The sequence below is a fragment of the Amblyomma mixtum genome, chromosome 5, assembly GCF_055824585.1.
Source record: "Amblyomma mixtum isolate Tamu chromosome 5, ASM5582458v1, whole genome shotgun sequence".
In the NCBI taxonomy this organism is placed as follows: Eukaryota; Metazoa; Arthropoda; class Arachnida; order Ixodida; family Ixodidae; genus Amblyomma; species Amblyomma mixtum.
Genome location: NC_143016.1, coordinates 27376586 through 27390114, shown reverse-complemented (window position 1 = coordinate 27390114; position 13529 = coordinate 27376586). Strand labels below are relative to the sequence as shown.

The following is a 13529-nucleotide window of genomic DNA, read 5'->3' as shown; positions in this document are numbered from 1 at the left end:
CCGATCCACGGGTAGCGCAGTTCGGTAGAAGCGCCGCTTTCAGAATCTCCGGCAAAGGGGATTAGCTGCTTTTGTTCACGGCGACGCAGTCTCCCGAGGCGCCCCCACACCAGCGTTCTTTGCGTCTTCTGCGAAAACCAGCGCCTTTGGTCAACGCAGCCCGATGGCGCCTGCCTGGCTCGCCTGTCACCTCTGGCTGGGCCTCAAATCACAACAGCGCCCATGTACTGTGCGTGTCAGTGCATGGTAAAGAGACCCAGGTGGTCGACATTACCCGGAACTCTGTACTACTCCATCCCTCATAGCCTGAGTCGTTTTGGGGCTCTGAACCCCATAAAAACACAAAAACAAATTTTCCGACTGGAGTGGCGAGTGTCCCTTCCCCTCGGAAGTTGCGCGGCGTTCCTTTCACCCCCAAAGTGCGCATTCGGGGATACTGCGGCAAGTAAGCCCTTGCACGTGTGCGCGCCTCTGTGTTTGTGCTTGGGTGTTTTTAGTGGCCGGTTGTCAGCGAAGCTGAGAACAACCAAGACAGCGGACGAGAAAACGACGAGCGGAGAGCAGTGTGTGTGCGGTTGCTCGACTGTGCGGATGCGCAAGCAAGATGGAGCGAGGTGTATGAAGCTGCGAGCGTGCATTTATCTTGTAAATAAGTTTTCGTTGTATATATAGTCATCTTTTGTTTTCAACGTACGCGTTCAACAGTTTTTCCAATCAATGTGTATGATGAGTGTGCACCGAGAGCGTGTAATGAAGCACAGAAGTGAATTTATCACACGTGTAATTACGCAATTCGCCCAGAAAAATCCGAGGCGCCTACAGTTGCTGTTCAAGGAAGACTGACTGAGTGACTGTAGTTGCGTGTTTGTGAACATATTGTGCTGTGTGCTGGTCATCAATCCGGGTGAGTCGAGAACCCGTATGCAGCAAGACTGAGCACTCTTCTCCACGAAGTGATATAGCATCTTTTTGCATTTTTATTAATTTTAGTTGTTTCTTCGTTGATAAACTCCAATGTACCTCTCCTAGCCGCGCTTTAATTTGCTGTTTGTAATTTTTCTTTCATGTGTGCATTTTGTTTAATTTTTATTTATATATAAATAAATAAATTTACTCCGCAAATAGCGCCTTTCTGCTACGAACATACCCCCCCGGGGCACCAACGGGGCCCCCCCCTGCAAAAAATTCTGCGGACGCCCTTGGTGCGGGCAGCTGCCGTTAAAGGAGGGGTAAAAATGTTTTAGTGCTGCCGGGCACAGCAATGTATTGGTGAGCAGACGGAGAAGAAGCCGCTCATCTGCCTTCTTGAGGCCTTTACATGGGCGAGGGTAAAGGCGATGACTATCTTGATAGTAGGTTGTATTGGTGGGGAGGAGAAAACAGCCCGGTGAGAGAGCGCGCGAGCGGCTGCGTCTGCTGCCTCGTTTCCTGCCAACCCCTGATGAGCAGGGGCCCATAAAAGGTAACTGTGTGCGGGGTCCGTATCCCGTATGCAATAGGAAACGGGTGACAGCTACATATGAGCCGTAGCCTCTGAGATTGGGCATCGAGACGGAAATGGGTGACAGCTACGTATGAGGCGTGGCCCCTGAGATTGCATATCGAGGCAGGGCAGAGTTTGCTGGACTTAGACGCCTTAGACACCAACGTTGCTAGAACCTACTCAGTTTCGCAGCTCCCCATACCGCCCAGCGGAGGAGAGTGTCCCAAGCGGCGGTCACGAGAACTAACGGCGCTGCAGTCGAGTCTTGCTCCCTGCCAGGCGCGTCGTCTGCTACACGCAGCGCGGAAGCGTGGAGCGGCCGGCACATATGAGGTTTTGGCGAGCTGCATTCGCGCTCTACATGGCTGCAGTAAAATAATACTTCCATTACGGCAGCTTTTGCTTCGAAGCTGCGTGTTATCTTGGAGAACAGGTTTGTGTAATGCGAAATTAGGCTGTTAATATTGTGAAAAAATTGCAAAAACGCTGAAATGACTGTCCGTGGAGTCATCGTTGGGATACCCGCTATTGCATCCCGGTGCAAAGCAGGTCAGCATGAAGAGGCCCGATGTCACAAAATACTAACAAAAAATTCAGGGGCCACTTTTACGATCTAAAGTGCGCGAGGCGAAAGCCTTTCCACGAAACTTTGGCCGCACGGCCGTTGGCACACACGAGGCGGCTATAGGGCGACATGGTTTGGCTAGCCATGACAAATTGGGTCGAGACTAATTAGTCATGACCCACGAATAACTAGCCATGATTGATTAATTACGAACTAGTTATGTCCGGTTAATGACTGGCTAGTCATGACAAACCAGTCATGACTAACCAGTCAACTACTAATGGCTGGTTAATGACTAACTTGTCATGACTGCTTAATAACTAACCAGTCATGACAATTAGTAATTGGTCATGGTTAGTCATGATTAATCAGTCATGACTAACAATGACTAATGGCTAACCAGTCATGACTAACCATGACTGGTTAATTACTAACTAGTCATGACTAACCATTAATGACTAATTGGGTCATGACTTGACCCATGACTTACTAGTCATGATTGCTTATTGACTAACTAGTCATGTCTGGTTAATGACTAGCTAGTCATGACTAACCAGCGATGACAAACCAGTCATGACTAACCAGTTATAACTAGTCATGACTGGTTAATGACTAACTAGTCATGATTGCTTATCATGATTAATCAGTCATGGTTAGTCATTACTAGCCATGACTAATGGCTAACCAGTTATGACTGCTTAATGACTAACTAGTCATGACTAGTTGGTGAATGACTAGCTTGTCATAACTAGCTAGTCATGACCAACATTACTAGAACTTCGTAACGTTGGTCATGACAAAACAGTCATGACTAACCAGTCATAACTAGTCATGACTGGTTAATGACTAACTAGTCATGATTGCTTAATGACTAACCAGTCATTAGTAATGACTAACCAGTCATGACTAACCATGACTAATGACTAATTAGTCATGACTGCTTAATGACTCAATAGTCATGACTAACCAATCATGACTAATTGGGTCATGACTAATTAGTCATGACCCATGACTTACTATTCATGATTGGTTATTAACTAACTAGTCATGACTAGTTGTTTAATGACTAGCTAGTCATAACTAGCTAGTCATGACCAACTTGTCATGATGAGTTAATGATGAACTAGTCACGTCTGACTAATGACTAGCTAGTCATGACCAACATTACTAGAACTTGGTTCTAGTAACATTGGTCATGACAAAACAGTCATGACTAACCAGTCATGACTAGTCATGACTGGTTTGTCATCGCTGGTTAGTCATGACTAGCTAGTCATTAACCAGACATGACTAGTCTATACATGACTAGTTAGTCAATAAGCAATCACGACTAGTTAGTCAATAACCAATCATGACTAGTAAGTCATGGGTCAAGTCATGACCCAATTAGTCATTAATGGTTAGTCATAACTAGTTAGTAATTAACCAGTCATGGCTAGTCATGACTGGTTAGCCATTAGTCATGGTTAGTCATGACAGATTAATCATGACTAACCATGACCAATTACTAATTGTCATGACTGGTTAGTTATTAAGCAGTCATGACAAGTTAGTCATTAACCAGCCATTAGTAGTTGACTGGTTAGTCATGACTAGTCATGACTGGTTTGTCATGACTAGCCAGTCATTAACCGGACATGACTAGCTCATAATTAATCAAGCATGACTAGTTATAACCAGTCATAACTAGTCGACTGTTTAATGACTAACCAGTCATGACCAATGCGTCATTAGTCGTGGATAGTCATAGCTAACTAGTCATGACTAATGACTAACCAGTCATGACTAGTAATGACTGGTTAATGAATAACTAGTCAATCATGACTAACAGGTCATGAGTGATTAATGACTGACCAGTCATGACTGGATAGTTAGTCATTAACCAATCATGACTAACTAGTCATGAGTTAATGGCTAGTTGAAATGCCAAATGAGTAGTAAGTGACTTCAAATGCCAAAGGCCCTGGTTCGATTCTCAGCCTCAACAGTTTTTTTTAAGTAGTGACGCCGAAACGAGGACACATCTGCCGACACGGCTGCTAACGACAGTTTGAGGCATTAAAGGCTTTCGCCTTAAAATTAACCGAGAAGCAGACGACACAAAACGGCTGTCGTGAGCGCTCTCATTAAAAAGGGCGCAACAGGGCCAGCGAGCCGCACCGAGCGGCGACGAGGGAGCAAGACTCGATCGCAGCGCCACTAGTTCGCGCGACCGCCACTTGGGACAGCTCTCCGGGCAGAGCTGTGAAACTGAGTTTGTTCTAGTAACGTTGTTAGACACCATGTACGAATATTATATACGCCGCCACACGCACTGACCTTGCCGCGGCGCTGAACCCTTTAAATTTAAATTTATTTTCAGTTGCGGGTTTATAGAAAATACAAATAGTAAATTTAGGCTCATAGGCGCATTAGTTGAAACGTGGAAATCAAGTATTCTGCTGCATTAGATATTGCGATACATTTTGGTACGATCTCGCATAGGTGACAAGTTACGCGAAAATTGCATATATTGGGATAGTTATAAGCACTGTTGAGCATTACAATGTTCTATGCTAACACGTGATCTGATCTAACTGTTCATAATCAGCGGGTTTCTCCAATAGACAGAATAACTCGTTTCATGCATATGTACTTTTCGGTTTTCAAAATCTTGTGGAAGCCCATATATTAACATGTTGTTATCTAACTGCTATTCAGACATAAAGGCAAACCTTAAATACTTCAATTATAGTAAAGTCAAGACTGCCCGAATAGGACGAGAACAAGACGCAAAGGAACGGTTACAACATTTGTGTGCGCAGCCATGGTGGTCGTTTGTTTGCCTCTTCTCCATGTTCTTCTCTTAACTCTCCCCTATCTGCACGTGGCAGCGGTGGTGGCTCGGCACGAGCCAGTAGGCAGGCCCGTGCAATTTCCTTTTCATTCTTCTCTCAGTCGCAACAACAACGACATGTTCTATTCGCGCAGTTTTACTTTCCCTCGAAATGAAAGAACGCCCTATTATAGCTTTAGTTTTGTTTCCGGCTTTTGAAGCGAATAACCTTGAGCTTCGACAGCAAAGGAAAGGCGCATAACTGCCCCCTTGAAACAGTGGACACCTCAGTCGTGCTTTAAGCTACGTGGCGGTAGTGACAGATGCTGCATGCGTTGGCATTGACAACGTTGCAGCAGAAACGCGGCACTGAAGCCATAGGCAGTCGGCGTTCGTTGTGTTCGTTGGCGTTGACAACGTTTTACTCTCCGATTATTTTAAGGAAAGGAAGTGCGCATAACTGGCTCCCGCATAGTTGACGCCAACTCCTGGTAATCTGCGTTCACACACCCTCCAAAAGAAAAATTAGCTGCGGTTGAACTACTGCTGAACATGGTTAGAGAACAAAAGCTATGGGGCATCGGGCAACTGAGTGGTTCCGGACACTGGATAGGCAGCGCGACAACCTTGCCACCGTGGCAGGTGGAAATTGATGGTTGATCGCGAGAGTTTGCTTCCCTAGTATTGTGGGGGAAAGGGTCAATAGGGCCCTTAAGATTCCAAGTAAAGAAAAGTAAAGAAGGTAAAGTTTTTGAAAAAAATGGCTGAGGCTTAACTTGGTTAAGCCTGGAGAATGCGAAGCATCATCGTGTCGCGTAATTTGGAGGCGCACAACCACAGCGACGGCGCGAGGTGGGCCCCCGTTTCTCCACTGTCGTGACGTCATCGTGTCACGTGGTGTGACGTCATGTATCACGTGATTTGGAGGCGCACAACCACAGCGACGGCGCGAGGTGGGCCCCCGTTTCTGCACTGTCGTGACGTCATCGTGTCACGTGGTGTGACGTCATGTATCACGTGATTTGGAGGCGCACAACCACAGCGACGGCGCGAGGTGGGCCAGGGTGGGCCCCGTTTCTCTACTGTCGTGACGTCATCGTGTCACGTGGTGTGACGTCATGTATCACGTGATTTGGAGGCGCATAACCACGGCGCATAAACACTCAAACAACAGAAATGTAGCATTCTCGAAAATGGTAAAGCAACCCTGCACAAACGTGCAAGTCCACTAGTTGTGAATGTACATAGAGCTTAATCTAGGACGAACAACAAGGCGACACCAGAGCTCCCCACCAGAGCACGACATGCAACCCATATCACCTCAGAACGTATGATACCAACGCTTATGATACCACATATAACAATACTTTTTAATTTTTAAAATTGATATGACGTTCCAATGCAATATAAAACGTTACTAGGAAAACATTACTGCAACTTACATAACAGTTTTATAACATTATTCTGATGTTCGGTGCTTCATGGTCAGATGAGGATGATTCCGCGCGCGAAGGCCTCGAGAGAACTAGCGCATGTAATTACTTTTAGCTTAATGTTATGAGTATCGTGTGTATACTAGTTACCTCTGAATGTACATGATTTATCTCTTTAACCTCCCCGACAAACGGCATGCGTTTTGTTAATGCGTTGACGTTAAAAACAGAAGTGGCGGTTACAGTATAGTTATAGTCAGCGTTTGCAACCCCTAGCATCGCTGGTGACACCTCGCGGCCTGAACTCGAAAGATCTCGGTGGCGGGCCCGTGTGAGAGTTTCACCTCAAGGCCGCAAGGTGGTAGCACGCATGGAAATTCGTTTTCGTACAAAGCCGGTCGTCCGTTACAAAGGAACAAAATATTCCTTCCTTCTTACTGTTAGCTCGCCTGTGATATCGTTAATTTCATTTTTATTTCCCTCCTATTTAAAAAGGAAGAGCCGGGCTAAAAGCTGTAAGAAACAGCTGGGAAAGCGTCCCGACCCCCTCACATGCAATCGCTGCTCTTTATCAAGGAGGGAAAACGAGGGTGTGCTGACACTTCTCTCCCACTTTGGAAATAAGAAAAGCTTGGATAAACACTCGCTCTAGTTTTTCTTTGGCGTATTCAAGAAACTTGATTTAGTTGAAGAGCGGTTTACAACCACAGCTCTTATAATGGTATGCCAAGAAACCGCCGCATTTATTTTTGACGTTATAGTTGTGTTCTCTCGCCATGTCGTTATAACGTCTCCCCGTTCTTCCAATTTAAATACTATTGCAGGTGAGGGGGATCTTACAGAAATGTTGCCTCCTGCATTAATTTTGTGCACTTGATGACATGCTTTCAGAGCGTGATTCGTGCTTTCGATCACCAAACATTGCACAGACGTTCCCAAGCTTGTGCAGGGCAGAGAAAATCATGTAGATGTGATAACTATTTGCTTTCTAATTATGCGAAAACTTGTGGAAATAAGGAATTACCTGGCTGTTCGCATCATGTTTCGCTCTTTTGTCCCTGTTGTTTTGTAGAGCAGGCTTTCAAAAATGCTAGAAAGAAATGCACTTGGATAGCCAGCTCTAAATAGGAGAGCCACTTAATTTGTCACCGAAGCTTTGACTCAAAAGGTGCGGGCAAGATTTATTGAGAGCTGCTTGAAGATTAGTGCTAGCTATAGACCCGCTTTATCACCTTATAATAAGCGCTATCGAAAGGTATTACACTTTTTTTGGACCTGGGGTAGTACATCCAGCACACTTGACTGAGAACCTGACGAGGACACCTTCTTCACATGGAAAGTTTTTTTGAATTCTTTGGTCCGTCGCTGACAGGTATATTTCGCACAGCACTAGAGCTACTGAGGAACCTATGCATATTCCGGACTTCTGTACATAAAACTGTTCACCGAAGCTGATCGCTGTGGATTCTAGATAGAATTAAAGTATACCCATATACTGATCATAACGAAGCTCGGCGCTTCCTAGATGTCGTAGAAACTGGCATCGAAGCATTTGGATTCTATATGGGCTGTTGCACAACGTCTTTATCTCCAGCGCTCACATCTAAAGTGTTCAGTGGAGCGGCTGATGTCTTCGCGAGGAAACGTTTGCAAAATCAGCGATGACAGTTTTGAAAAACGACTCCTGCGTAAATACACCAACGTTTATGCTTGTTTACTGTAGTTTGAGTTTGTGTTATGACAATAAAGCTCGAAGAAAAGTAACGCAATAGTAATCGATTACTCATCTGTAATTATTGAGCTACTTTTCTGGGGCGGTAATTGACCACAGTAATCAGTTACATTTCAGATGGAGTTATTGTAATTGTAATCGGTTACTTATTTTCTGTAACGCGTACAAGACTGCATAGAGGACACAATGTGTAGAACATTTTGCATAGTGTGCACATCTTTGCAAGTAGCAAAAAGAAAGAATGGATGATTTACTAGAAAAGATATTTTCGGTGTGTATAGTGCAACAAAATTTCGTTACATCACAAGATTCACAGGAATCTATTATGCTTATTCCCGGCAGAGCAGACGGATAGAGTGTTTGGATTCGCATGCCGGGTCGAAATTGTTGGAGTGTATTTTTTTGAGCAATGTAGGAGTAATAAAGCCCAAAGACTGAGTGTTACATGATGTTCGAGGTGTGGGTAGAATCCACCTTCCCTCTGTTTCGTCGGTCGAGAAGCATATTTCCTAGTAGCTGAACTAAATAAATTATAAAATTATCTTTATGTGTCATATTTGCAATATAATTCGATTTTTTTAAAGTAGTGCAATTTGGTAAAGTACGGAGCGCCAGTTGTGCTGCAGACTATATTGCAATAAGGGAGTAATTACTCAGTGTTATCAACCCAAGCGCAGCTATGTACGGCTACAAAGGAAAGCTATACAGCTTGCACAGAAACCTCGTAGTTAAAAAAAAAAAAATACTGAAGAAGGGAGACCGCTAGTGAATTGTAAATAATTTGAACTTTGGAAATATATACTCTGAAATTTCTGGGAATGGCCTCACAAGATATTTTTTATTAATGACCAAAATTGGGAACAGGCAGCAGGATGATAAAAAGTATTAAAGGTTCTGTATCTACTATACTCGAGCAATAAGATGTGCCACGTTTCAATGCTTATGAGTATTCCTATCGTGTGCAGTATCTGGACAGAGCATAAAAATGATCAAAAATAGTTTTCAAACCACGTTGAAGATTCTGTGAATTCATGAACTATGCGCTGAAATATTTACGCATCCGTAAAAGAGATGTCCATGAATTTTATGCTTTTCAGTAGCGATGTTTGTGAGGAATGCAGCGGTAAATGTGTGTGGCTATAGCTTACTTTTCCTATAATATAAAAACCTTCGATCGCCCCTCAAAATTTGACCTGACTCCATATAGAGTGTGTTTCACGTAACTTGAACCAAGGATTACAAAAAGTGGCGGCCCAGAGCTGGTTGAAACCAAATGCATGTTGTTTTGCCGTCATGTGGCGCTCCTGACAGTATTTTTTAGATTTCGCTTATTTAGTTAATTAGCGAAGATTAATTTTTAATGTTCGCTTTAGGGTCGCATGCGTTTCATTAAGCTCTAGAGAAGGTTACGAAACGACCGATCTAGGGTTTTGTACCAACGTATCTTCTGTGTGGTCTTTTTTTCCAGTATTTAAAGCAAGCCCGCAAAATATAAAAAAAAACCACGTGATTGCGCTCTTGCGCTATGTATTGTAGCGCTGCCAGGCGCGTCCTGAGTGAACGAAGCGTGCATGCTCACTGATTCGAAGTAAGCCGCCGACGCCGTTCAGCATTGTCTTGAAAGTGCGTCAGCACATTATTCGTGAACATAAGCAGGCCATCGACAGGCAGTCCAGACGGAGCTTTCGCATAGGCAAAACAAAAAAAAAAGGCAGGGAAAGCAGTGGAGTCGCGCATTTCAAGGTAGCCTCCATTTTTTTTTAAATCATTTTGCAGCCCGTCGAACTGAGCGGTGGCCGCTCACTTGGGCATGGTCAGCGAGCACGTTTCGCTCGTTCAAAACACGGTTGAGAGCGCTGGTACACGGTACCAACGTTTTTAGATCCCTTTCAGTTTGCAAGCTCCCCCGCGCCGCGCCCGAGAGAGCGGCCCCCGTCCGCTTCCACTCACCACGCGGCGCTGCTGTCGCTGTCGGCCCGGAGGCGCCGGAGCGCTCGCCGTTGGCAGTTGCTGTGACAGCCTGTTCTCATCCGCGATAACATTGGGAGCGAACACGTCGAACTCAAATTTGCTGTACTTTTGGAGCTGTCACGTTGAAACTTCAGCCTCAAGGTTAAAGAAATGTTTCACCTGGCTAGTAAGGGTGAGATAAAGAGCAGGCTGATGCCAGTTCGCAAAAAACCAATCGTTTGCATTGCGCTTTATCGCATCACGTTTGCGACGTTTAGCGCTGATGATATGCGTATGTTGGAGTAGAGCTATCAATATTTCTTCGGGAGAATGCACGGAACATTAATGAAAGGATAAAACTAGCGATGTTCCGCTTCTAGATCAGTCACGAACTTCCGCGCTATATTATCAACGAAGCACCGCACATGCGAGCAGCATTTTGCACGTTCTTTAGAATTCCAATTTCAGAGAACGCAAGTATAAATGCAGACACACTTAGCTGGATGCAGGGAGGGAATAACGATAGAAGAGCTTTTTATTTGCAATGATAGCACAGACAGGAGCAGCGTACTGCACTTTCATTTTTAGAACGTTAATTTCATTGAACACAGACAAGCATTAAATGCAGACACACTAAGTCGGAAGCACGGAGGGGATGGCTACTTGAAGGCGAGCTTTTTTATTTGCAATGACAATATTTCTCTGTTCTCTAGCCGACGGTTCACGTCTCTCGCCTAGAAGTGGATGCGTGTCACTATGACAAAATGCAGCACTTGGCATGTAAAAGTGGCCATATGCTCTGCACATCCAAGCCGAACAAGGTTTTGCAATTCAAGCTCGTCTAGCAGCTCCCAAAAAACGTCTCTTTCAAAAACGGGACCTTCCTTCAAAGAAATCGGGATTGCTTTGTTTACAATGTTGGTAAACTCTAGCATCTTTTTGGTGGGATGCTTTAAGCACCCTTGCTTGAAGCTTTTGTATACTGTAAGATAAGCGTCACTGCCAACAACTGGCACAGGACAGCTGATATCTTCCATGCTGATATCTGCTGGCTGCTCCAAATCAGGCGGCGGCGACCATGGCGTAGACGCGAAGGGCCACGCTGGTCGGGCAAACAGCGTGGCGAGCGCCACAACACGGAAGGAAACGGAAAGGCGACAATCCGCGCACCGCAGCTTTCAAACTGAAAGGGATCTAAAAACGTTGCACGGTACTGCAGGAGCGCAGTCACTTGGCTTTTTTCATAATTCGCGGGCTTTCTTTGCACGCCGAAAAGAAGTAACTACGTAGGAGATACGTTGCTGCAAAAAACTGGATCGGTTCTTTCTTAACCCCCTCTACAACATAAGGAACGCAGTGAATAATAGCAATTTTGAATAATTTATCTTAGCTAATGAACTGATTGAGCGGAATTTGAAAAATACTCTGAGGAGCGCCACACGACGGGAAACAATGTCTTCAGTTTCGCCCAGCTCCGGTGAGCCACTGGTTTTTAATCCTTGGTTCATGTAACGTGAAACAGTTTGACGAAATAAACTTTTTACCGTGTCAGATTTTTGTAACTGCATACATCGCTGAACCCTCAGTTCAGGCATTTTACGCACGAATGCATGACAACTGTAGAGGTAGTATTGTTCTTGAAATGATTAACGAGTGCGCAGTACGTATGTTGCGTCGGGTTATGGTTAGCAACAATAGTGGTTTCTCTCACTGCAACGTCACTCCTTCGCTAACCCTTGGTGACTGTAAAGTGGGGGTATACTTTAACATCGAACTTTCAGGATCCCTAAAATAACCGCAACACTGCGTTTGGTGATGACCTTGAAAAACAGACTGAGGAAGAAAATGCACAAGACGAACAGAAAGCTTGTAAGGTGGACAGACCACATAAGTCACAGAGTGTTTTTCTCACGTTCAAAGGTGTACGAAGCTCGTCTAACCCTCACGGGCGCAGTGCAGAGACTGACTTCGATCTTTGCATTGTCGTTCATATCTGTCATTGCACGCCAAGGAAACACTGCAAATTTAAGCGAGGGAAGATTGCACTCAGTGCAAATAAGCACAGCACACACTTTCCTGCCGATCGCGGCAAGCTCCGTAAATCAAATATTCTCCCGCTAAAAACAATCAATGGTGACTGATGAGCAGAAGGGGTTTGAATGTTGCGCACGAACATTTTTCGGAACAATCTGTAAGCATATACATGCGTCAGGTGCTCGCGACAGCATCAGCTGAATCGACCATTGGTGAGTCAGCGATTCAATAAGCAGAAACATACAAACACAAAATATTTTAAACGGTTCCAAACGCCGGATAGGTTTATTAAACGTCAGCCTTACGAGCATATATACATCATATTACACGGTCGCTCTAACAGTCGAACACGACCCGTGATACGGTCCCCGAGTTCCCTCCTCTAAGGGCGAAGGCTGGATTTAACACCCTCGCATATGCACTATGCGATGAATGGGCCAAGGTATAAGCGCTTGCATCTTCAACGCGCGTTCACCAGGACTGTCCAAAAAGGTTACGCAAAACTACAAATCAGGTAACGAAAGCTGTGATCTAACAGCTGCGACGCAGACACGTCTAGCTGCCAGTAGTTTTTTATGCAGTCAGTGGGCCGTTTCTGGGCGCTCGCACCACCAGGGTTCCATCTTTGGTCAGCATGGAAGTCACCGAGTCTGGCAGAACGTCATCAGGCAGTGTGAACCGATGGGTGTACTCTCGTCGCACGAAGTCCGTCTCCTCACCAGACGAAGGCTTCTCGAGGTGGCCGGCGTAGACTTCGACTCTGCTTCCCACTGTCTTGACAGTGATCTCTTCGGGAACGAAACCTGCGAGGTCGAGGGTGCGAGTAAACTCTGGAGGCGAACTCTTATCATTGCATGAGGCACAGGCTACCGATGCTTTATCCGAAGATTCCTCGTGATCGTCGCTTGTCTGTGGGGCTTCAGGCGGCGTAAGGCAATCACTTGGCGCCCTTTCTTCCTCCGGCGTGTCCTCGTGCGTCTCCGTTGCTCCCGAGCAGCATGTTTGTTCGGAAGCGCACATGTCTGTTTGAGGTGAGAAGAATGCCTCGGCGAAGATGTGATCGAGGAATGAACTTGCCAGCGGTGGCAAGTTGTTCGCTATCCATGGGTTGGCCTCAGCAAAACTGAAAACATCAGCGTAACTGGGGGCAACTGGGAAGAGCAACATTTCCGACAGATAATCTTACAGGAGTTCCACGGAGCAGAAAGACGGAGCTTGATCCTCTCGTGTTAGCAGCTTTGTGCAAACAGTGAACAGCTCCTCGCGGTAGCCGCATTTATGTAGCGCGCGGATTGCCGCTCATTGCGGTAGAACCGGACTCTCAGGTGACAAATCCCATCGCAATGCAGTGCTGCGCACGCGGTAGAGAGCGGGCCTCGCGATGAGTAACGCGCAACGTGCGATTGTTTTCTTTCGGCGCCGTTCTAGAACCCTCTCGAGCGCCGCAGAAAACCGGCTCGGCGGAAAGCTTCCCACCGCTTTCCATTGACACCGTTGCTAGGAGACAACAAATTCAT

The 13529-nt window shown here is 45.5% G+C and overlaps 1 protein-coding gene across 1 annotated transcript; it reads right to left on the bottom strand.

Annotated features, from left to right (window-relative positions):
- Positions 1 to 12263: 12263 nt before the first annotated feature.
- LOC149341590 (uncharacterized) lies at positions 12264 to 13497 on the bottom strand. The gene has a single exon (XM_089543685.1). It carries the CDS (start codon positions 13177 to 13179, stop codon positions 12586 to 12588), a length of 594 nt encoding a protein of 197 aa, XP_089399811.1. The 5' UTR covers positions 13180 to 13497; the 3' UTR covers positions 12264 to 12585.
- Positions 13498 to 13529: the final 32 nt, after the last annotated feature.

Bases quoted from the DNA above. Each gene is read 5' to 3' on its own strand.
- LOC149341590 (XM_089543685.1), bottom strand. From the start codon at position 13,179: ATGTTGCTCTTCCCAGTTGCCCCCAGTTACGCTGATGTTTTCAGTTTT.